At 39.0% G+C, this 26,245-nt stretch overlaps 1 protein-coding gene, 1 long non-coding RNA gene and 1 pseudogene across 3 annotated transcripts; all 3 read left to right on the plus strand.

Annotated features, from left to right (window-relative positions):
• Positions 1-4,624: 4,624 nt before the first annotated feature.
• Positions 4,625-13,636, plus strand: LOC127424057 (forkhead box protein P3-like; annotated as a pseudogene).
• A 263-nt stretch (positions 13,637-13,899) lies between these two features.
• Positions 13,900-19,670, plus strand: LOC127423830 (putative testis-specific Y-encoded-like protein 3). Of its 2 annotated transcripts, XM_051668460.1 has the most exons (8): positions 13,900-15,099; positions 15,376-15,453; positions 15,581-15,692; positions 15,809-15,963; positions 16,142-16,218; positions 17,217-17,350; positions 17,618-17,721; positions 18,451-19,670. In XM_051668460.1, the coding sequence occupies exons 1-8, from the start codon at positions 14,248-14,250 to the stop codon at positions 18,487-18,489; spliced, it is 1,551 nt and encodes a 516-aa protein (XP_051524420.1). In that variant the 5' UTR covers positions 13,900-14,247; the 3' UTR covers positions 18,490-19,670. The 2 variants fall into 2 exon arrangements, with proteins under 2 accessions (XP_051524420.1, XP_051524419.1); XM_051668459.1 differs by having other exon boundaries at positions 13,902-15,099; positions 17,618-19,670.
• A 338-nt stretch (positions 19,671-20,008) lies between these two features.
• LOC127423835 (uncharacterized) lies at positions 20,009-24,266 on the plus strand. The gene is made up of 3 exons (XR_007894386.1): positions 20,009-20,121; positions 23,771-23,885; positions 24,001-24,266. It is a non-coding gene; the product is annotated as an uncharacterized LOC127423835 (long non-coding RNA).
• Positions 24,267-26,245: the final 1,979 nt, after the last annotated feature.

Raw genomic sequence — 26,245 nt, forward strand, 5'->3', positions numbered from 1 at the left:
ACATGGTCATCTTGTACATCATTTATCTCATTGACTATTTGCATGACGCTTTAGTTCTGTATATAGGCTCCAATGGTCCGAGTTGGCCACGGACAGTCCTCCCTTTATGGTCATCCATAGGTCTCTGATGTCCAGTTTTCCACCTCTAGACTGCTATTCTAACTCCACTGGACTCCTGAAACAGAAATACTTGGAGAAACACACACATACAGCTTCTCCTATTCAAGGTCGTATACTACAAAGCTTTTGTTGGATACTGGCCTTATCCTGTTGGAACTTAAAATATAGAGATAACTGTACTTTCTCTCAGGAGAGCTGAAGAAGTATTCTTGTTAAATTGGCAGAAACATTCATAATCAAATGGATGTTGTTGGGTCATGAAGACACTAGAGAAGCAGCCTACATGACCTAGGCCTCTTAGTCAGAAGACACAGTGTTGCTGGTCTCAAATCACAAAGAACATATATTAAGAGACTATAATAATCAATCATTCAATCAATCAATCATCACAAGAATGTTATAACGTTGTATACATAATTAACTCATAAGAATACTGATTAGTTCCACTAAAATCATTCAATTAATCACATTAGGTTAAATGCTGATCGGTTTAGATTTAATTTACTCAAAGAATATACATGTATTGAAGAAGACAAGGTGGTGATTCAGGCATCCACCCCTTCATAACAGGTTACATATATATATATATATATATATATATATATATATATATATATATTTTTTTTTTTTTTAAATAAATTTAATCTCATTTTCCAGTATTCTCAAATGGACTTCACCAATTTTTGAGTCAGTCACTTGACATATTGTGTGGAAGTTTCTTTTTTATTTTATTTTTAATTTGATGCAAATATCTGGTCCATGAAACAAAGATTTTTATTATAAGGACTTCGTCAGATGTCACATGATGAATGAGGAGAAATAAACAAAACAAAAACATTTGCAGTAGCTTATGCTTTTCTTGTGGTAAATCAGCATAAATTAAGGCTGTTGGAGATGAGTTTGGGCTTTGGCTTTTGGAATAATCTAACATCAGTTTGACACGACTACTGTGTAAATTCACAATCCTTTGTCTTGGCTTGTATAACAAGAGCCAACTATCTATGAAATCTATTAAATATTTACCAGAAAATGTTCATTTGTGTATATAAACCCCTCAGTATTCATTTCAGAAGAAAACTGTCATTGTGCTGCAATGACGTGTTTCTAAATTAGGAAACAGAAATGATACAAAATGCCACATAATTTCTGAAGGAGACGTGCAGACAGTCTGACTACCTAGAACACACTCTGTAAAAGTACACATGTACATTATTAATTCACACATACACACTAAACATTCTCTTTAGTTCAATTTCCACTAAATGTCATGGTGAAAATTATAAAAGGGGTGACCCAAACATTTTTCAATGCACTCATCCTAATAATTGCTCAGTCTCAGTCACACTTCTCCAACACTCGCAAAACAAGGTGAGTTCTTTCCTTACCTCCCTTTAACCTGGTTGTATTTGGTTGATGTTAGTATATATTTGCTCATTAGGGGAGATAAAATAAGAATTATTTCTCAACAATGTTATAATAAATTTTACATTTTAAAAATCTAATTGCAAAAAAATGTATGCCTTTATGAATTTTTTTTTTTTTTTAATTATTATTATGTTATTGTTGTAATTTTTTTGGCCAATTTAGGATTTTTCTGAGATATTTGCTAATTTAGGAAATATGTTTTTAGGTGATGCCGGACTGGAAGGCTCGAAGTACATTTTATGATTATGTATGAATGAATGAATGAACATTACACTTATATAGCACTTTTCTGACACCACACTCAAAGCGCTTTACATAGTGAACAGGAAGTTATGTACATTTACATAAATTGTTGTGGAATGTTACGACTCAAAAAGTGGCCAGTCTATGACAGACAAATAAGTTTCTGTTCCGACAATGACCATGTTCCTATTTTGTTGTTGTTTTTAAACTATAGATTGAACAAATCTGTTTCTTTTGTCTTTTTGAGTGGTTAAAATAATTACAATTCTTTCAAACCAGCCACTGCATCTTGAATTATATTACACATAAAAATCCAGATCATACTGTTACAATTTATAATACTTGCAGCTCTTTGAAACGCATCCACACTACAATCACCTCAAGCACTACGATGTAGGTCTTTACCTAACAGACTGTACTGAATCAAACAGTGTGCTTTCCTAAAGTGCAAATGCAAATGATGTCTGTGCATCTTATGTATATGCTTTTTACAGACACAAAGTCAAATTCAGTGTTTGGATTTTCTTTCCTGTTCAGCGGCACCACAAAGCCCTTTGCTGAGGAGAACGAAGGAAAAAGCTAAGACTTGCAGAGACTGACAGAAATATATTTCTAAAATGGTGCACTGGGGCAAAGGGCGTCCAGGTATTCAGTGCTGTCACTTGAATTTACAGTAGAGTACAGTGTGGCCCAAATATTCCAGTTTTCAATTCATATCATCATATTGTTGGGTAGCTCTAGTAAAGGAGTGGGCAGCGAGAATAATAAAAAAGGTGGAAAAAGCGAGTCAAAATGAAATCTCCAAGCTATAAACAGTTGAAGAAGGGGCGGATTTGGGCCAGAATGCTCTTTCTGTTCCATATCTGTAATAATTGTTGGCTATAAATCGATTTCAGGTTCACTATGAAAGTATTTCATTAGTCTGTTGCTTTAGTTGCAGATTGATGTGGTTTCTATTGGCTCACAGCTCAGATCTAATGATTATTTAGGCTTATCGGGACTGCGAATTCCTTTGGTCTTGGTAATGTAACAAGAGACAGACATGGAAACTAAAACTGATTTATGAAGTTTCTAAAGTGGAGTTACTGCAAAATGAAAGTTGTTGCTGGTCCAGACTACACTCATATCTTGAGGGATTTCAGCTCAGTGAATGGAACTGAGAGAATGCCTTATTCAGACTGAGAGATGAATATGAATTTCAGTGCATTGAATAATCCCATTCATATCAATATAATATCTGGTAAAACTCTCAGAGGAGAGGAGTCAATGCACAGTGGTTGCACAAGTGCAAAACATTAGGTTTACATGTGCAGTTATAATTGAGCTACAACGGGGTTTTGTGGTGTTAAGCTACAGTCTTCATGCCTAAGTATACATGACGTAATGCATAATCAAATATTTGAAGGAAGAAGTGTTAAAAACACATCGTGCGACACTTCTGTCTTTCGGAGCATGAGCGCCGAGGTCTGAGAAATGTACATGCTGAACAAACCCGAGCTACAATTGCATTATCTAGGTCTATTAGCCAGACTAAAGCATTTACATGACATTATATGACATTCATTTTTAAGTCCAAATGATATGGAACTTTTAAAGTGCATGTAAATGTAAGGACTGAAAATTTGTCAAATTATTCACAAAATTCTAATTATTGGAGCATATACACCCTCACACATTGTAAATTAAACATCAGATATTAGTCTTAATGAAAGAGCAGAGAAAAGACACCTGCTCATTAAATAATATCATGTTGTGCTTACACTTCTTTTATGTTACTATCTAAAGACAGTATAAAAAAGGGACTATAGGGATCGGGCCAAAGGGGCCAGTGCCCCAGGCCCTCAGACTACCAGGGGCCTCAAGCTGAAAGAAACCCAGAAATAAGCCACCACAAAAGTAAAATGGACTTTTGTTTTCTTTTCCTTTCTTTTTTGATAACAAATTGAGATTTATTGGCACATTGTGCAATAAATTGAGATATAAGAAATATTACCATTTATATCCTAGTACTACACTAGTCATGGTACATTGTGGTCTGGTCTCTCTTGCAATGTATTAAACACATGAAGTGCTCATTCTTGTAATGCCAACATTATTTCTCAAATATGCAAATGTATTTCTAATGTTTGAAATAAAGATTGCTTGTTAATTGGACCTTAAATCTTGCAACTGCAACAAGGGGGTGCCTCCAATGAGGCAGGTGCCCCAGGGCCTTGCAGGACTATAATATGTTCTTGATAGCATAGAAACATGCTACAAATATGTGCAATAAATCAATTTCAAATTCTCAGCCTACAAGGTGTTTATAGCATGAACACAGTTCGAAAACATTTGTGTTACATCCAGCACCCTCAGAACAAAGTCTCCTCTGATTTCCTACATCTGTCTTAATCTCCTTCTTTATCATACCAAGTTCACGTTGCTCACTTGAAATTTACCTGTTCAACAGATTGTTTATTCCATAAGTTGGAGACAAAGAAAAAGTTCTACACAGAAAATGAAAACAAGCGTTTTTTAAAGTATGAGGGGCCCACCACTGGCTTTTTCTGACTTCTTGGTCCCTGCTTGTAGTGAAGTGTGGTTTGTGTTCAGAACACACCTGCACAGTGCAACTAGAAAAAGAAAAAAAAAAAAAGATTTTGTGCAGTTTTGATTTTGCATCAACAAACGTATATAGTTATATATTATTTTTTGAAACTTTGGGAAAATGTTATTGTATTACACAGCAAAGTGTAGGTATGTGCTTGGAGAGCTGATTCATGACACTCTCAGTACTAATGTTATTATTGATATGTAAGCTCTTTAATATCTGACCTCAACGAATGCTTCAAAATGGCCCAAAGAAAGCAGTTTACCTCTGACCTCTGCTAAGCCCATGGTTTCTAAGGTAACAGAATGGAAACACATTTGTATCTTGCTGACGATTACCAATTTTCATATTATCACATTATATGAAATATTATTATTCACATTATCAATAGGAAATGTGTTTAAACTGATACACTTACAATGGAAGCCTAGCATGCAAGTAGACAGTACCATAAATAAATGTAAAAAATTACTAATAAATACTTTCACTAATAAAATTTCACATGTTTGCTTTCACCTGGCATGATAGAATCACTTACCAACCTTGTCTGGGCAAAGTTACATCCAGTCATTTAACTCATGTCATTAGCAGCTATAAAGTAAACCCTGTTGGAACATGGATGGAGCAAAACTATATGTAAAGCACTGTTTATAAAGGAGCTCAGTTCTGCAAACTCCACCCACAAGAATGATGTTGGTAACACATAATCAAATGTTCCTCCAGCTTAAAAGTAGCCCTCATTAGCATTTAGACAACTTTACAGCTCAAGTAAATGTAGTTTTAGCTTTACTGAAGAATGCAGTGCTTTATGAGATGCTGAGATGGTTTCCCATAGACATTAAAAAATAAATAACAGCATTCCATATGCTTGGTTAGACATTAAAAAACCCAAATATGTTTTCAGTTTGGGTTTTCAGTTTTGGTTGAGCTTAAAATTCTTTTATATGTGTCACACTATAAAATTGCATTTTCCCTCTGTGATTGTGATTTCAAAGGTGTCTGTTGCATTGGAGAGTGATCTAAGAAGTACTGGCTCATCTCACATTCAAAATATCACTCTACAACAGCAGGTACTAACCAATTGTAAAAGCTTTCTCTTCCATATAGTAAAATCTAGGTTGTATGACAAATCTACTTTAAAGTTTTTGGTAAAACATGAAGAATTATCCCTTCTCTGTTGTCTATGTCCAGAGTACCAGCGAAAATACAAGCAAACAGCAGCTTCATTTTCAACAGCCCAGGCCATTAGTACTACGCAAAGGCAACCAGCCTTTCCCACAAGGTACTGTTGACTCTAACAGACAGCCTTTCAATTAGGAAAATCATTGCAACTGAACAGAATTCTGTAATGCAAAAACACAACAGAATATTATTAATCCACATACCCATCCTGATGCTCCTCAGCTGTGGCCTTTCAGTCTGGAGTGCATGACTGGGTTGTGCATTCTGTTTGTAAGACAGAGCCTGAAAGTGACCTGTCAGATCTTGCCCCGCTTTACACTGGCCAATCCGAAAGTAGGCTCAGGGCCTCCATGTTAAGTCCTTAGCCAAGCAGCATACCGGAAAGTGAGTATCTAGTGTGAAATTACAAATAAACAATCAAACAATTAGGCAAACAAATAAATAATGCACATATGGTCTCTGTTGTGCTGAATAAAGCTCTCAACATTTTTTTCTCTAGGCATGTTCCAGAGGGCTTGCTGTATGTTAAAGGACAATGCAGATGGCCAGGGTGCTCAAGGAGCAGGGAAGTATTCAAAGAATATGCACATTTCTTAAGGTGAGCCATAAAATATTTCATATTTAAAATTAATAAATTAAAATAATTCCATCATTAAACTGATATCTGAATGTCTTTCTGTTTATCCTATAATCTAGACATCTGTCTACTGAGCATGCTCTTGGGTACGGAAGTGTAGCCCAGCTGAGGATGCAAAAAGACAAGGTACAACAGATGGAGAATCAGGTATGGAACGCTAATGCTCAAAACACAACCAGTGTTCACACATGCTGTTTATAGTGCTGATTCTTTCAGTAAATGAAGCTGATTGTCCCACAACCCTAATTCTGAAAAACAGAAATGGTGCAGTGGTACTGGAGCAGTTCGCCAGAAGGCGGAGGAGCTCGCTGCCATCCGCCAGGGGGTGGGGGAGCTCACTGCCATCCACCAGGAAGCGGAGGAGCCTCTGCCGGCCACCAGGAGTGGAGGAGCCGCTGCTGTCCACCAGAGGGCGGGGGAGCTCGCTGCCATCCGCCAGGAGGCAGAGGAGCCTCTGACATCTGCCGGGAGGCAGAGGAGTGTGCTGCTGTCCGCCAGGAGGCAAGGTCCAGTGCCATCGCCCAGTGTCGAGGAGGACCTCTTCCCAGCTGGCTGAGGACCAGGCGACAGCGTGTCCAGGTACCGGCGAGCCCCTTTTTTTCTCTCTCCCTCCTCTCTTTCTCTCTCTCATTCTGTCTCTCCCACTTGCTCCTTCTCTCTTTCCTCTCCCTCCCCTTGTCTCTCTCAGTTTCCCAAGAGGCCGAAAGGGCAACACCTTCCCTTCCAGGAAGGCGGGGGGGAGTAAGTCAGGCCGGAGGTCTCCCTGGCCTGAATCTGGTGGTAGAGGAGTGTGATGAGGAGGGGGGCGTCGCCGGGCCATGATGACGCATGCCTGCCACTGAGTTGACTAATCAGCAGGAGAGAGATAAGGGGGGGCCGGAGATGCCAGTTCGGGAGAGAGAGAGAGAGACGCACGAAGCTGTTTATGTTATATTTGAGTTCTGTTTGTTATTAAAGTTTTACGTTGACTGTTCAGCTGGTTCCCGCTTCCTCCTTGCCCATCTTACGAACCTTGTTACAGTATCATATACATTATATCACTGATACATAAATACAGAATAAATATATATAACACGACTGTCAGAGTTATGAAAGTTATGAGAACTGCATTATAAATGGATGAATGTTTATGAGCCTTCATTATATTCTGTGTTTTAATGTTACTGTTAGTTGACTCTGACAGAACATTAAACCTGGTCTAAACTGTCAGTCAAAATGCAAACACTTACCAGGTGACAAAAATTAAGGACACACTTGCTGCTTGAGAAGTCAATAACAGCCGCTATCAATCAAATGCAGTTGTTGGGTTGATTAGCAGGAACTTTCAACCTCTATAAAAAAAATCTCAAAGAAGATGCAGTTGTGCTGCATTAGTCTTGGGAGGGTTAAAGGCTTGAGAGGGTTAAAGGCAATTTCCTATGAAATCATTAGAGTACTTCTTTACAAATTAAGATAATTCAAGACAATTGGCAATCTTCTCATAAGTGGGTATACCAGCAAACTCATTCACTAATGTGAGAATGTATAATGCTATGAATTAGTCTTTATACTATTGTTTTCTTGAGATAAATGTGAGGCCATCTGTCTGGGAGCTAAAGCTGGATTAAAAAACTGGGTCATGTAAAAGGACAATGGTCCTCAGCAATTCTACAGTACAGAAAAAAGTGTTAGACGGTTAGAATGGCCAGATCAAAATCTTGACCTCGGCCCCATTGAGGTGCTGTGGCCAAACCTAATTGAGCCGTGCATAAATGTCATGAATTGTGCCTTTATGCTTTGATCATCAGATGGTTAGATTTGCTTATTTTTAGAACCTGATAAAGACCAGATGATGCTTTATGCCCGGATGTAATGTGGTCTTAAGAGGAAGCACACCCAATTCAACAGAGTCCAGAGGCTCGAAGAGGGGCCCCGCGAGTGCTTTTTGGACCAAGGTTAGGTCCCAAATCGGGACTGTAGCCGGGCGAGGGGGATTTAGCCACCTCACTCCCCTATGGAACTTTATGATTAAATCATGTTTACCTAGAGAGGTGCCAGGTTCAGGTGAGTGATTTCAGATATGGGGCAGTTCACTGGGTCTTTGCCATGTGAAAAGCACCAATTAGTGAACACATTCCATTTGTGTAAAGGCGTCTTGTAGATGGCGCTCTAGCCTGTAAAATGGTGTTAATAACTGAGTCAGTTCTGGCATGTTTAGTGTGCTCCAATCAGGGGCCACACATGCAGGTTCCACAGCTTGGGTTGGGGATGCCAGATTGTGCCTTGTGCTTGAGACAGGAGATACCTCCTCAGCGGTATTTCCCACGGAGGGCCGTCCAGAATCTCTATCATTTTTGGAAACCAAGACTGAATGGGCCACTTCGGCGCAACCAGTAGAATCATTTCCTTGTCCTCTCGGACTTTGCATATGACAGACTGAAGGAGGCACACCGGGGTAAACACGTGTTTGCATTTTGCAGGCCATTTGTGGGCCATTGCGTCCACTCCTAGCGGAGCTTGGGACTTGGAGTATCAGAGGAGACAGTGGGCGTTCTCCACGGAGGCAAATAGATTGAACTCCGCTTTGCCGAAAATTTCCCAAATCCTCAGGAGAGTCTGAGGATGAAGTCTCCATTCACCCGGCTTCGATCCTTGGCATGACAACAGGTCCGCACCGCAATTCAGACGGCCTGGGACAAATGTCGCCCGCAGGGAGAGGAGATGGTGCTTGCTCCACAGGAAAAGGTGATGTGTCAGTTTCATCATTGGCAGGGAATGAATTCCGCCTTGGCGGTTTATGTACGCCACAACTGTCATGTTGTCCGAGCGAATCAGAACATGATAATTCGCTATTTTAGATTGAAAATCCTTCAAGGCTAGGAAAACAGCTGACAGCTCCAGGCGGTTGATGTGCCACGCCCTCCTTGCACTTATTCAGGTGCCGAAGGCCGGGTGTCCATCACACAATGCACACCAGCCTGTGTTGGAAGCATCTGTGGTCACCACTTTCTGCCTGAAAACTTGCCCCAGCATGACACCTTGCTGGTAGAAAGCAGGATATAAGTCCTAAGTGATATAGCAGCTAGACAGTGGTGAGATACAGCGATAAGCATGCGTCCTTGGTGCCAGGTATGCCGTGGCACATGGTGCTTGAGCCAGTACTGAAGAGCTCTCATGTGTAAAAGACCTAATGGAACGATGGCCCTAATGCTTTTTGAAACTGAGACAGACACTGGAGAATGCCCTGAATGTGCTCGCTCGTGAGATGCAAATGTTCGCTCATGGAGTCGAGACAGACTCCCAAAAAGGAGATTTTTATTGTCTGGGGGAGAGTGTGTTCTTCACCCAGTTGACATTGAGGCCCAGGCTGCTCAGATGTTGGAGCATAACAGAGCCTCTGATTGGGCCAGTAATAGCCAATCGTCGAGGTAGTTAAAAAGGTGGAGCATGGAGTGCTGAGCTAGCTTGGCCCGCTACTGAGTATGCTTTTCCAGCCAGAGCAGACGTTAGCCGACACGGCTTGGAAGGATGAGTGGGACATGAAGAATCTCCTTGTCAGTGATGCGTGCACGCTCCTCGCCCTCGCTGACCACTCGCCAATGTCAGATGCAGTGAGAGACATAGCATCATCCCCAACAACAGAACCGCCAAACCTGATGAGGCTGTGCGCTCCTGCAGAGGGCTGAAGCTCGTCACGCATATACTGTACCGGCACAGACGCAGTACATGGAGATTGAGGAGCTCGCAGAGCATGTGCCGGCACGAGGTCCACCTCAAATTCTTTCTGCTCGACCTCGCGGCCCCGCCATGCCTCCTCATGTGATCCCTTGGGAGTCACAGAAGAGACGGGTGGGAGGGTGCGGGAGGCCGAATCGTCCCTCAGAACGAGGACGATTTGTGAACGAAGCGCCTTTTGACTCATGCCCTCGCAGTGAGGGCAGTCTGTTTCCAAGAGAGCTGCCTCTGCGTGGGCGCGGCCCAGACATCGAACGCAGCTCTTATGTTGATCTGATGGCGGGATGTGACCCTCACATAAGGAACACTTACGGAACGACATCTTTATAAAGACACGAACACGTAAGCGGCTCTTTTTATATATATTAAATATGGCAGATAGCAATAAAGGATACTCAGGCCAAAGCGCTGCGTGGAGTAGGTGTGTCGCTGAAGCGAGAACCTTTTCACCAACGAAGCGTCTAATGGCGAGGTGCAGAATATCCGCCGGAACACTGCAGGGGAGCGGGGAGTGTTCCGTCCGCTGACTCGTGTATTTTGACGGTGACAAATGTAGAGGGCTTCTAAGACGAGAGATGAATCGCTGGCTTGAAGGAAGAAAATTCTGAGAAATGGTATTTTCGCATCCGCTTACATATCGGAGAGCTTCACGCCTAAAAGGGCAGGGCTTAAACACCATGGCCAATCTTAGAATTACTGTTATTGTAGAAGGGTTTCAACTAGATCATCAAAAAGGAATTTCCCCATATGCGTCAGCTTGACGCAATGTCGAGTAAACTGTAATCATAAGGGAACTGTTCTCATTAAGCCATTTCGAAGGGTCTTTTTCTTTTCTGTATCACTCCATAGGGATTATCACCAGTTTTGAGCATTACAAGTACACAAACATCAGGCCACCTTTCACTTATGCCTCCATGATAAAATGGGTAAGGACGGCTGAATTACACTTCCTGTATATACACTTTTCATTACCTGCCAGTCAAACAAAAGGTGTCTGTTGTATCCCAGGCGATCCTGATGTCTCCAGAGAAACTGCTGACTCTGAACAAAATCTATCACTGGTTTACCCACATGTTCTTCTACTTCCAACACACATGGCCACATGGAAGGTATGACACACAGTATGTGTATTGTTCAATCAACATGTAAATTGTATGTCATTCCATGAGCCACTGACCACAAACAAGCCAATCCTGAAAGCCACAGCCACTAGTTTCAAGACAACTTTCACATTCATGTCACTGACAGAATGACAGTGATGACCTCGCCATGAAATTATGTCAGGGCAGACTACATGCATCTCAGATTACTTGTAACTCGATTTAAAATGTAATATGCATTTCTCTTCAAGTAAGTGATTTTTTTTTATTTATTTGGTTTGTCTGTAGAATGCTGTTCAGAATAACCTCAGTCTTCATAAATGCTTTGTGCGTGTTGAAGGAAGGAAAGGTTCCTTTTGGACAGTGGATGAATAGGAATTTCTCAGAAGAAAAGGACAAAAGTTGCACAGGTACACCATCTTGGCTACTACATCTAGATTTGTATACCTACTACACAGGGAAAAAAATGATTTGTTGGCTCAACCATAATGTTTAAAAATAAATAGCTTCTACTCAGAAATGTACATATTCAAGGTTACCGCTAGGTCTCTGCGGTAACGCGCTCAACAAGCCACGTGATAAGATGCACGGCTTGATGGTCTCAGACGCGGAGGCAATTGAGATTCATCCTCCACCACCCGGATTGAGGTGAGTCACTACGCCACCATTGGGAATTGGGCATGCCAAACTGGGGAGAAAAGGGGAGAAAATCCACACACAAAAAAAGAAGAAATGTACATATTTATAACATGTTTAGCTTTCCTTAATTTCATTAATGTGTTCAAAACAAAAAAATGTTTTAGGTGAACTTAAGGGTTACATAAAGTAAATAAATAATTCCTTGAACTTCTTTAGCTTGCAAATCCATAAAATTAAGACTTCAGTACAGAATTGAGGTTGTGGGGATTACCCATAAGCCCTTGTGCTTGAGTAATTTAAGCATGTTTGTTTGGTCAAAAGGAACGTATGTGGGAATTTAATTAGTTGTTATTAAGGATTCATAGAGATGTTAGCTATTTTTAGTTATTGATGATGTTTTACAGTAAAAATCTGTTTCGTGTAAAGTCACCATTAGTGTGATTAGAGTTCCATAAGTGGTCAACATGTTCATCAAAAAACGTTTATTTTTTTTTTTTCACTTGCACATGTGAATATGCATAGCTGAAGTGCAGCTTTATGTGCACTTTTTTAGGAAATCAAATGTAATGCCTGACCTTAGTAATGTATTTTTCTGTAGGGCCAAGCGAACTGGCAGAAACCGTGGTATAAATGTTCATTTTAAACAACTTGCTATTAGTTGCTAAATTTTATGTGTGACATATGTCAAGTAAATAAAGTTGCTTAAACTGATACATTTGTGTATATCTAACAAAGGTTTTCTAGTTGTGCTGACATAAAATGACCATAAGTTTAATTAAAATAACTAAAAGTGTGATGCAAAAATGCTACGTATATATATATATATATATATATATATATATATATATATACGTAGCAAAAGCAAAACTTTTTTTTTTCAGTGTTCCTTGCACTGTTAGTTGATATTTGGTTGCATTAGCTATGTTCATAATGGAATACTACACGAACACTATGCAGTATACAGTATGTACAATACATTGTCATATAACTTCACTACTACATAATCTAATCCTGTTGCATTTTTTAATTCAACGAGTTTAATTCCAGTTATTTTATTGGAAATATATATGGTTATTTTGTATTTTATTCCCATTTTGTGTTTTAAAAATAAAAAATACAAATCTTTACTTTTATCAATTTAAGTTATAATTCAGAGAAGAGAGATTGCAGTTCTCATTCTTCTGTTCATCCATCACACTTGAAATGGAAGATTATGTCCATTTCAACTAAGAGTACATTGCATGGTGGAATATTCCACAGTAAGATCTCTTGTATACTGCACATTTTGTCAAATGTAGTAGATAATTTGGATAAAAGAAAATCTTCATACTGTTCACATTTATTAATAATACATCCTATATACTACAACAACAGTAAGAGTACCATTTTCTGAACATGGACATTCTCTGCATACAAATACAAGAAATTGAAAAAATGGTTACTGTAAAATATCGCAGTAAGATTTGTTACAGGTTATTTCCTGGGCTATGCAAGTAACTCCTCATCCAACAGTATTTGAACTTTTAGGGACCCAGGGAAAGTGTGTTATTGGTACACTGGTTGTCGACTGGTCTAATATAGTTTGCTTTACATTGGAAATGGAAGACACCTCAGCCTTGTGTGGACTAATAAATAGAATGTACACTGTTTGCTTATCAGTAAGAGATTAATAGCGGTAATATACCATTTTTATTCCAGGGACCAGGACATGGGCTGGATGGCAACTTTTCACCTGTTTCCCGTGACTCCACAAGGTGAATCTTACCAGATGTGAGCCCATATGGAATCTGGTGAAGAGATTGTGAACAATATTCAATGACTAACAATGTAATATATAGCAGAACTCTTGACACCCATGTTATTGCAGCTGATGGGATAAGTCATCTTGTCAAGGGCCGACATGGTTGCAATTTAGTTATTTGACACTGATGTTACTCCATACAATGAGAGGCATGTTTTGATCATATTTTTATAGTTTACTGCTGTACAAATAATACAATTTAATAACCATACTGTTGAACAAAAATACACATCTTTATTTTTATCAAATGTATAAGAAAATATTTTATTTGCAAATGTCTAACACTTCCCATACATCATGTTACGGGCCAGAATATTTCACAATGCGTAAATACAACGCAATGTTAATCTACTCCATGAACTCCATCTCCACAAACTGCGGCGTGCCGTCTACGATTGGTCGAGGGGTTTTTGAGCGGTGCATTTCAGCCAATCATAGCATTGTTTTTCTCGCTCTATGCAAACCTTCAGATAAATGGCGAACGGAAGGGCAAACTGTAAACAAGCAGAACTGGACATTATTTGTTTTTTAAAAAAAGGAGCCAAATGACTTTTGACAAAATACTCCAACTTTACTAATGTCGAGTCAAAATACAATTGGAAACATTCGATATGCTGGAGTTAGCTCGCATTTGAACTAATTCAGCGTGTGTACCTTATCTAGGCCCAAAGTTGCGCAGACTGGGAATCGGCAGTGTTGTAATGTAATCGGGGGCGTACAACTCTCATCATTATTATAACTTTAAAACGCAACATACACGTTTATATTACTAATTTTGCTGCACCCAAACAGTAACATGAGTACAGACTCGGAGAGCAGCAAGCCGTCCGAAATTAACCAGAGGAAAAGAAGTGCAAATCCGAGTAAGGAGTGTGACTCCGGACTGCCCAAGCAGGCGAAAGTAAGTGATGAGGAACCGATAGAGAAACAGTCTGATGGTGGTGTTGAACCCGGGAAAGTTGGGAATGGTGAGCCAGAACATGGAGGGAAGCTTCCTGAAGCCGCTGCGGAGAGGGTGAGCCTTCAAATAGGCGAGAGAGAGTTCCAGTCCTCCGCTTCCAGTCGAGAGGAACCGTCTGATCCTGCAGCCATCGCCGCAGCAGAAGCGCTTGCCAGTCTGACCGGTGGCGACGGGGATGATGACAGCAAAGAAATGCCCTGTTCATCCAGCCAGGTAAGGCGAGAGAAATCCAAGGATAAATCCAGTCGTCCCAGTTACACCAAGGGGAGCGAGAGAAGGGCTCAGCCAACAGAGGCAGCCGCGGCGGACAGCTCCTCATCCCTACTGAACTGCGAGGACAGAGAAAATCCGGAGCAGGCAATGTTTTTGAATGATGATGATGAGGAGGAGGAAGAAGATGACGACGACTCCCTTACTGGGTCGTCCTCCACGGCTAGCTCGTCGGCCGCCTCTGACAATGAGGATAACGAGGACGGCGAGTGTGCTATAGTGTCGGTGAAGATGGCCCCAGAGGTGCGGCAGTCCGTCGCGCTGCTCGCACAGGTGCAGATGCGGCTGGATGCGCTGGTGAAGAAAAACGCACGTTTGCATCAACGCCTGGAGATGAAACTGAGCCGCCAGCGACGCCCTCACCTGGACCAGCGCAGCGCCATCATTCAGGCTATCCCTGGCTTCTGGGTCACTGCTGTATCCTAACATCATCAGAAATCTCAAATCCAGTATAAATGTTTTTTACGAGATGCTTACCATCTTCCTTTTACCTTCTGTTTTGCCTGGCGACATGGATGTCTGTTAAAGATCGTGCTTGAAATATTCTAGCAGTGTGTAGACATTTTATGCATGGAGTATGTGACTTTTCATTTGTTCTATTTGTCAAATGTTTCTGAAAGGTTGTGGAGTGCAGATGTTCTTTGTCCTTCATTTCTTTTGGTTATGTAGTTCACTTAACTGAGAGGCAATCAGCTTCTGAATCACCCACATCTGTCAGCACACATTGATGAGACTGATGAAGACGCTCTTAGCTACATGATTAATTTAGAGGTAAAATGTTGTTGTTTTTCTAGTAAACTATTGCAGAATTGCTGTTAGGTTTTCTTGCTTGCTTGCTTTATTTCCTAAAGCTTTCCAGAAACAAGTGATCAAATTTGGTATGCTTGCCATTAAACAGATAGAGTCTTTCAAGAACAACAAACTTGGATACCGCATTAGCTTCCATTTCCGGCGAAATCCGTTCTTTCAAAACAAAGTTATCATGAAGGAACTCCATCTAGGAGTGGAAGGTGGGTTGACCATCTTTTTCATGAATGTGGAACAAATTCCACAAGGAGTTTTAATTTTGTGAATTGTTAATTGTGTATGGTGTTTTAAGTGTTAATTGTGCTTTCTTTTTCCTCAGGGTCTTCGGTGTCCTTCTCAAACCCGATTTTGTGGCACAGAGGCCAGAATCTGGTCGGAAGTGGGGAACCACGTCGAACATCACAGGGAGTCTACCAGAGCTTCTTCCATTGGTTCAGTGACCACACCAATCCAGGACGGGATGAGATAGCACAGGTACAACACTTATGAATGCAAGTGTAAAAAAAAATTTACTAGTGAAAAGTGAATACTAAACAATAGATATGAGTAGGATGACACTGCAAATCAGTATGAACAAGATATCACTCTGTAAATTCTTAAACAAATATACACAGTAACAAGTAGTTGACTCCATCCCTCTTTGTGAGTGTAGATCCTGAAGGAAGACCTGTACAGAAACCCTTTGAGGTACTATCTGACTCCTCTCTGGGAGCCACGAGAGAATGGCAGGTAATCCAATATCTGCAGCCTCTGTTTATTTCTTTAAAGTGCACTCAGTGACTTTTGTCTTTGTGTCATCTTGGACTTACACTGACACCTAGCAGCTTGGATGCAGCATAATTTATAAATCAATAGTTTTTAGTTTCAGATGCCATTGTAGAAATGTTGTATTCACAGTCAGCCATGATTACTGTAATCAGTGAGTGAAAGTGTCAAATAATAGGACGGTTACTGAGATTAAGTGGGTAGTATTTGCTGGCCATGTGATTCTGACATGGCAGCCCCCATGTGCCCTCTCCATGTAGAAAAAAACAGCTTTTATAAGGTTACTGATATGACTGGAGTTTTCATTTTAATGTGAGTCATGATTTCTGCCCATCTGGCACCAACAATCATGCCACGCTCCAAATCACTAAGATCAAATTTTTTACCCCATTCTGATGTTTGATGTGAACATTAACTAAAGCTCCTGACCCGTATCTGAATGATTTTATGCACTGTAATGCTGCCACACGATTGGCTGTTTAGATAATCGCATGGATGATTGTTGGTGCCAGATGGGCTGGTTTGAGTATTTCTGTAACTGCTGATGTCCTGGGATTTTCACACACAACAGTCTCTAGAATTGACTCAGAATGGTCAGAAACATCCAGTGAGGGGCAGTTCTGTGGACGGAAACGCCTTGTTGTTGAGAGAGGTCAACAGAGAATGTCCAGACTGGTTCAAACTGACAAAGTCTATGGTAACTCGGATAACCACTCTGTACAATTGTAGTGAGAAGAATAGCTTCTGAGATGCGGGTTGGCACTGTTTTGGCGGCACGATGGGGAGCTACACAATATTAGGCAGGTGGTTTTAATGTTGTGGCTGATCAGTGAATTGCAAAATTACAATTCTTGTCTTTAGGAGGTAAACTTATTTAATGAGGAAAAAAAACAAAGGCATTGTACAGATCCTCCAAAATTACTTTTTAGGTTTTCCTAAAATGTTTTACTGATTGCCAACAGCGCTCCCAAACTTCAGAGCAGCAATAATGGAGACGAGTGTGTGATCATCTCTGATTCAGATGAAGATCAAGAGGAATCAAACAGCCAAAACTTGAACCAGGGACAGGAGGAAGAGGATGATGACCAAGTTGGAGGTAAGACCATTCACATCCACAAATGACTGACAATATTTATACTGCAGATTGTTTTGCAGTAAGTCTTAATAGAAACAGCAAAGAAAGCAACAGAGACCTTGTACTTTTGGCTGCTGAAGTTGGTTCTTTTTTAAAGTCGTGGAAAAAAGAAAAGACCTGAATTAAAATAAAATGGATTGTTTCAGTAGCTTTCATTCCTTGACCATGTCTGGCAAGATAATCATGGCTTGATCTCTGTATATTCTGCATGTCATCTTTCTCTCCCAGGGTCGGAAGAAAATGACAGAGAGGAGGGGGAATCTTCCTATGAGGAGAGGGAGGAAGTGGACATTGAGGAAGTGGATGTGTCACGTGACTCTACTGGCTGTGAGGTCAGAGAGCAAGGACAGGAAAAAGAAGATATTGATGTAGATGAAGGGGAAGATGAAGATGAGAGTTAGGAGTTAGTGGAGTTGTCACAGTTTCTTTTTATGCAGAAAAGCATTCTTGGATCATTATTTCTGTCTGTATTTTACTGACATTTGTGTTCTGAATAAATTAAGACTCTGTTTCAATTAGTAACTGGTTGGCAGTGCTTAACCATGTCTTTATTGTAGATGGTACTTTTCATGTTTCATGATTTGTATTTTATAGCAAAGATAATGAATATACAGGTTTGTGTTCACTCCTCCCCAAAACCCCTTTTTTTTTTCTTTTTCTTTTTTGTAGTTTCCTTAATAATTCAACATGTTTATATTGCATTTATAACAGCATGAACAAATTTCACAGAGAGGGCTACTAAAACTCATTAAAGAGTGTCACCCATACAACACTTGCTGTTTAAAGCTTGGGATTTTACACTGCACTATTTAAGAAAGGAAATAGATTTGGGGATGTTGTAGAGTGTGAATTCCTGATTCAATTTATATATATATATATATACACTTTGTGGTATGGAATTTAACCTGCACATAGTATCGGAGTATAGTTTTCATACCAAGAAGTTACATAATCATTACCAGTGAGAAATGTTTCTGTATGTAGGCTTTAGAACCTAGTTATATTTTTCACTCTGTGCTCTAATGGCACTTTTTCTTTCTTTTTTGTTGTTTATGTTACAGGTTCTTTTTGAGATTTCCTCTACTAATTATATAAACTAATCCTAACATCAGGATGTTACCTTGATATGAAACTACTTTTTGTTATTGTTCATAAGCTCCTACCAACACGTGTTTGATGACAGTTTAGCGCTGTAGGATGCAGCTTCACTTTTTAAAGTGATAAATAAGGGGGACAAAATCCCAAACATTCTCAAATGCACTTCATTCTGAACCAAAACTAGACTTCTCAGGGATGTTAACTCCTATTTGCTATTCTCCTTAGACGTCCTTTCCCTTTAAGTTTCATTCTTTCAAGTTTGTTCATTAATAATCATGTTGTCTTGTTCATGTATTTAATACATACTAACATGTTATGAATGTTTATTGTGCATTGATGAACAATTTGAAAATAATTGTACCGTTATCTTACCGTTTTCTCTTGTTTACATAAGCAGCTAAAATCCTGATAGTTAGTACCTCTGCCATGATGCTCAGTGTCATGTGATCCTTAAAACTACTTTTTTGTCATTTTATAGGAAATGAGTTGGATATTTACACACTGTCAACACACACGCACATGTTAATATTTATGAACTGTAATGAATAGCAATTTTATTGACATATAAATGAGCAAATGTGTAACAGCTTTACATAAGGCTTTTTTTAGTTGACAGCATGTGTTTTGCTCCATTTAATGCTTAGCTAATGTTGTTATAATAGTGAATATGTAAACATTAGTTCGTTTTGACTACATCTTTCATTTCATGTATTTCTTATAGTGCTTTTATTTTTTGCAATAATCTATTCTTTCTTAATTGGTTTAATCAGTTAATCGGTGTGGAAATCAAATGTTATCATAGGATGAATTTTTTTTTTTTTTTTTTTTTTTAATCTTGTTTAAAAATGCAAAAAAAAATGTATTGCATTGATTTTGGAGTTTTGGCTTTTAAAAGTTTGGTTTAAAAAAATGTGAAAAGGTATTGTAAAGTCTGGATTCTGTTTGGTTTTTCAGCAAGGCCAGTAATATGTACATAGGAATTTTCCCTTTTAAAATGGGGTTGTAATTTGTTATTGAATTATCGGGGTAGATTTGACCTACAATATCAAAAAGAAAAGCTATATTTTGTGTGCTAAATTTTATAGATCACTACCATTTTTTTTTTAAAACAGTGTATTTGTTTGGTTTTTGTTTTCCAAGTGGAATAAAGTTTTTGTTTTGCTTTTCAATCATAATGTATGTGGCCTTTTTTTAATTTATTTTGTTTTTTTATAGCTTTTTCCTGGAAATATATTAAATGAACAGTCTTATCAATGACAAAGGATAATAGTGTTGGTCTCTAACATAATCTCACTGAATGGAGGAGTTTGATGAAATAGTTCGCTGGTCTTTCCTGAGAAAGTCACAGACAGTCGGAAATTTGGACCATGCTAATTGCAAATAATAAGATGCAACCAACTATATAGTTATACACAGTTAGGGTAGAAAAATAAATAAGTTTATCAGTTTTTAAAAGGGAGGAGGCTTCACATAGACATGTAGGTTTTGTTGACGTCAAAGTCTTGCGTCCAAGCAAAATCTACGATATTTTGGCGCCAATTTACATGGCATTTGGTACTAGAAGCTAAACTAAGTTAGCCAAATCAGGCAGTTGCCATGGACTGTGGCATGAACAATGATCAAAACAACTAAAGGTAAAAGAAATGACTGAAGACTTCATACTTGAACAAAAACGGGTTAATTCGCAACTATGATATGATTTGTACCGACCTCAATGTGATTTGTGTGGTGAATTATTAGGTTGAAAATTAAGAATATCAACAGATTTAAAATTTGATTTTTAGGACATTTTTATTTTAATTTTAGTTCGCCAATTGGTGTCCAATGTAAAATTTGTGTCCTTAACATTTGGGAACTTTTCATGTCAACCACAAGGGGGCAGTATATCAAAGAAAATCGTTTTAGATTTCACAATCGGACGCTAAAACAATAAGGCACTTTCCATGCATTTCATATGGAAAATTAATATCCAGTTTCTCATTTGAAACTCCAGTACAAACAGTGAAATCTTATTAAATTTGTTCACTTGTGCTTAGACCTGTGGGTGAATATTATGCTTTCAGAATGTTTTTTTCATAGAGAATTTGTTTTGACTTGTGTATTTGAAGCACTAAAACAAGCTCCTGGTTGTTATGGGGGTCTGTGGGACTGCAAAAGGCATTGAGATAAACACTCACTGTGTGGCGTAGAGTGATTGTCAAATGCTCTTATCATCATTCACATGCCTGTGCATGGACAGCTGGGCTTGATCATGTGAACTGACGCATTCCATAATTTCATGATGAATTCAACAGTTCTTACAGGTTGGCAGCTAAGTTATCTAAGACTTGACCTTCAGAGGTAAAGGGCATCTAAGAAATACATGAGTCACAATAAAGTGAATGAATCGTGCATGAGTGTGATATGTCTCTATCATGCTGATGATGTTCAGATCAAGGATGTAACCACATTTTCAGGATTATAATAATCAGAATAATTTAATGATCAACAATGGAAATAAAACCCATTTCAGTAGACCACTATTATGAATACTTGGAGGGGGGGGGGGGCTCATGCCCCCCTCAATGTCTATGGTAGTTACGGCACTGGTTCAGATCATGAAAATATGTCATTTTTGCAGCATTGTCACTTTATTTGTCATTATTACATATTTACTGTAAAATATGGAAATGTGTGAACTATGAGGTAATGGAATTCTAAACTCTACATTGCCCTCGTCACCAGCTTAGCTTAGATCTTGACATAAGAGAGGTCAGTGTGTAATGAGGCTTATATTCATATGGAGACACCACAGCTCTGCAAACAGCCACAGGACAGGCATTTTTGGGCAGGCCTCAACAGAGGAGAGGCTATGTTGCAATGGTATACTTTAAACCTTTGATTTCATGCTTAATGCAATGCTATAAATATTCCACTAGCAAAGGCCCGCCCTGTTATAAAATGCCATGCAGCCAAGAATGCAGTGGGGAATTGAACTGTACTATTGTTTTAGCTGAGATACAACACACTTTATCCAGATTAAAGGAAATAAATGATGGGCGTATGAGCCGCTGTCCCACCCTTTCAAGTGGTTTGGATGCGAAATCGTAGAATATTATATAATCAGTATTTGAGGAATAAATGGGATGTCAAATACAATAGGTGACTTAAAGGATTAGGATTATTTAAAGTAATGTTCCGGGTTTAATACAAGTTAGGCCCAGTCGAGCATTTGTGCTATAATGTTGATTATCACAAAAAAATTATTTTGACTTTCCCCTTGTTTATATGTAAATAAAAAGCAAAATCGCTTTTAGTGTAAGGTGCTTACATCAGAAGTGATTGGGGCCAGTTCATAAACAACAAAATACATGCTGTTTCAAAAGTATTGCCACAAGATGTAAACATTATACATGTTAACATGATTCTAGTTTGATAAAATTGCTTACTTACCTTATCTGTAAAAAGTTTAGCCAATATTAAAACTGTGTTGTCATGATGATGACATTTTAGCGTTAAACCCTGTAATCTGGTAAACACTGAAACACTTGTAAATCCCTGATTTTGTCACATTAAAGTCATGTTAATGTAACTGGTCCTGCTTGACCTGCTCTGAGCGGGATTCAAACCGGCATCTCCAGCATGGGAGGCAGACGTGCTAAAGAAGAGGCTAAAGCCTCTAGCGTCAGTCACTAGTGTGCCTCTTGAGGCCAGGGAAGTGAGGTTTACACACTGCACAGCTACCTACTAGCTGGCTACTGTTACACTCACCCCCCTAAATCTCACTCCCATCCGGGTCACGGCACCACTGTTACCGGCCTTGCTTGACCTGCTCCGAACCGAATTCAAACTACCTAGCAGCTGGCTACCATTACATTAACACATAATGTTTATGTGTTGTGGCTATACTTTTAAAACAGTATGAATTTTAATGTTTATGGACTAGCCTATTAGGTGCCTTGGTGTAACTATATTTTTTTATCTATTTATTTATTTTTAGAAACGAGTGACAAGTTTATAAAATTAAATTTGTGGTAATCAACATTATGCCACAAATGCTGTTGATTGAGTTGACTTGTATTGGACTCAGTACATTCTTTTAAGTTTATAGTTAAACAAGTAATTAAGTCATTTTTTAATTGAATTATAATTTTTTCTCAATATGCTCCACATTAAACTATTCTTGTATATTTATTGTAAGTGCAGTAAATCTCAAAACCTTTTACATTAAATTCATTAATTAATCATAGACGTTATTTCCATGTTGTTGATCATGGGAGCTATGCGACTCAGGCTCATACTGATGTTGCTGTTCTTTTACTGTGTACTTTTTATATTAATATTCTTGTACAAGTCAGTCTTTACATTTCAGTTGAATTGATATTCAGAGAATTATTATCTAGTCCATAAAATTAGATCCATTTGAATTTATATGAGATCATCTGTCCCATAAATTTACCTGACTATAGACTGCAGGCCTAACAAATGTACAAAAATAGTCAAACGTAGCTGTTTGGAAGAACAGAAAAAAGAGTGAAGGTTAGCGAGTGAAGGAGACAGAGTGTGATGGAGAGGGTGGGAGTGAGGGAATGAAAGAATGGGAGATGGAAAGAGTGAGAGATAGACAGATGGAGAGAAAGAGAGAGATGAATGGTAATTCTCATTTAGAAGGGCCTCCTTACTGTCTGACAGCTCTGCCAAGCAGAAAAATGATTTTTATCTGAAAGATCACCAACAGCAGCAGAAACTGCAGCCTTTGGGCACACCCTGCACCCTCTCTACCTGTCTACAATGCGGTATGCTTTGATATAATTTGTTTAGAATCAAATATAAAGTTAGAAAAATGTGGATTCAGACTTTTAAACGGTGCTGTATGTGTACGCATCATTACCTAAGCTTGGCATTCTGTGATATCATTGAAAACAGAAACTTTGTGTCAACAGTAAGTAAAGTGTTTGACTGTGTGTCTGGGCATTTGTGTGTAAATTGCCCATTTTCAAGCTTCGGGCATTCGTAATCAAGATAAAGCTGCTGTGCACTGTGTAGAGAGTGCAAAACAGAGGGGAAAAAAAGGAAAAGGCACCTCAGTGGGAATTTTATCATCCCCAAATCCCATGGCACTGCATCCATCTTTGATGAGGCAAGGTGCTGATACGCTCATCCATTCTGGTCATCCCGTGGGCTGCCGCTGAGGTGCTGACAGATTTATCTCTTAAGACAAATGTACTTTACACTCCCACACCCCTTTAGCTTTCTAACTTTCAATGGATCCTTTTTTACTTTCCTATTCTCTGCATTTTGTAGGTTAGCACCAAGTTACCCTAGCTACTGACTCATGCAGGAATCTATCGGAGGAGGAGAGGCATCCTGTTGAACAAAAGTGGGACTGTTAAGTGTTTTGCTTTAATGGAGTGCAATGGTACTACTTTAAAAATTCATCCCTTCACATCACAAAACAAGCACTAACCCATACACTTTTTCATAGATGCACTGACTGGAATGAGTGGCACATAATGACTGTTCTTTGTTTTCAGAACTCTTGCTTTGAACCTACTAAAGCCTGTTTTTACACTCCAATGGAAGGAAGAGAGTTTTATTTTCCAAAGTGTCTTAAAGGCCAAACAATTTGAGCTCTTTAAAATTCCAATATATCCTTTTTGCAGCCTTTCCATTTTTAAAATGCATTACTAAGTCAAATCAATGAAACTTGGAAGGAATCACTGCGCTCTTTAAAACAAAGTATAAAAGTACAAATTCTGTGCTTCCATAAACATGAGATGGTCACTCTGTCAAAGTAAGTACCAAGCTGCTGAGTTGCCATACCAACAGCATGCTCAGACAAAATAAAAGACCACACATATATGTTAATATTAAAAAGTGTTTACACTTAAACTATGGGCTGTTTGTCTCCCTCTTATTCATTTATGCTTCATGTCACATCACTTTGTTACAACAATGTAGAGGTGTTTTTTATTTTAATTTTTACCACACTGTTAAAACCAAATAATGTCATATATTAGGCACGTTTGCTTCTAAACTTCTCAGTTGATTCACTAGTGTTGCGTAGATATGGTCGTAAAATACGGACTATATAAAGTGTCTCTGACATGGGAGAATGTTGGGCTGAATGGAAAATGGTTCAGCTGGTGTTTAATGCTTTGTGGGTGAAAATCACACGGAAACCTGAACTTAAATCTAACTTGAGTCACGTCCTCTTAAAGGAGAATAAAGGATGCCTCCCACAAAGAGACAGAAAGACAAGAAACCACCTCCACATCCGCAGCAGTACAGGCAAAGGGCATATTGTGTGATGTCTTGAAAAGCAGGCCACCCTTTTAATGAGATCAAAGGAAATGGTAAATCTTTTTACTCTTGGACTGACTCTGGAATTGTTATAGGGCAATGAAAACATAAAAACTTTGTTATAACAACACTTCCACATTTAGATCCAAGGGTGTGTTGCAAGTTTTTTTGTTGCGAGAGAATGTCCTTTCACCCACCCCACCTCCTCTGTTGTGTTTAGTCCCTGTTGTCGTGAGTCATGCAGGTGGACGCAAAAGAACTTTGGGAATTTCTGAACACTTTCTGGCGGGACAAACTAAAAGTGGGTGTCCCATACAAAAGCTTCCAGCAGTCAATTGCTCCATTTGCAGTAGTTAGTGACGTGTACCTCTAATGAATAAAGACAAGACAGACCACACACAGTAGATGTCATAACAAGTTGCATTGAACAGTCATTTGCGAATCAATTTTTGTCAAACACACAGCAATAAATTCTGCTGTAATTATTTTACTCAAAAATGAAAATTCTGTCATTATTTTCTTGTCCTCATGTCGTTCCAAACCCCTATGTCTTTATTTCTTCTTGGACCACTAAAGTAAATGTTTGACAGTTTCAGTCACCATTCACTTTTATTGTATGCAAAAAATGCAGCCTGGTCTCATGAACATCACGTGACCGTGGCAAAACTAAATTACATACATGCATGTTTGGCTGCAGTTTCCCAGTGAAATGTCCAGCGGGGGTCACCAAAAGCGAGTGAAATTGTTTCAGAATCAGACAAGCTTTTTAAGGTGAATATTAGATGGAGGTTTTAATGAGTAAAATGTAACCTAAACCTTACAAATAGGGATCTAAAATCAAATGAGAGGTAGACACAAAACAGACATCCTTACCCTTAACCAACGCCTAAACCTAACCAATAGTGTCCAAAACCAAAATGCGACATGAGCAACCATGTTATCTCGAGTCGCGTCTATGATACTCTCGTCTCACGTGTCAGTTTGCACGCTTGACTGTTTTCGAACCATGTACTTCAGAGTCCACTGTCCAACACTCTATGAGGCGAGCTACTGCGGAAGCTAGTCACATTGGATCAAGTGTGTAAATGTAGGAAAGTCTGTTAGACAAGCGTTAAAATGTATCGTTTTTCAAATGATGGATTATAATAAAAGTGTTTTAATATCATAACATAGCAGTGTGTGAGTAACACCCTGTAACACCCTCAATGATGCTGTCTAAACTGGATGGCGCTACTCATGCCAACGAGACAAATAAACGATTAAGAACGTTCGTTTCGATGTGTCCAGTGTAGACAGTCTCAAGTCGTTGATTCGCGATGCGACATCAGCCGTGTCTGGAGTAGACAGGGTGTAATAATGCGAAAAATATGTGTATATAAAGTCATAATCAGCAGTTGTAGTCATGATTTGTTTGAAAGTTAATAAAACGTACAGTTGTTGTAGCGGCTTAATTTCACCAGGAAACTGTGACGAAAC

This window comes from Myxocyprinus asiaticus, chromosome 33 (assembly GCF_019703515.2).
Source record: "Myxocyprinus asiaticus isolate MX2 ecotype Aquarium Trade chromosome 33, UBuf_Myxa_2, whole genome shotgun sequence".
NCBI classification, from domain to species: domain Eukaryota; kingdom Metazoa; phylum Chordata; class Actinopteri; order Cypriniformes; family Catostomidae; genus Myxocyprinus; species Myxocyprinus asiaticus.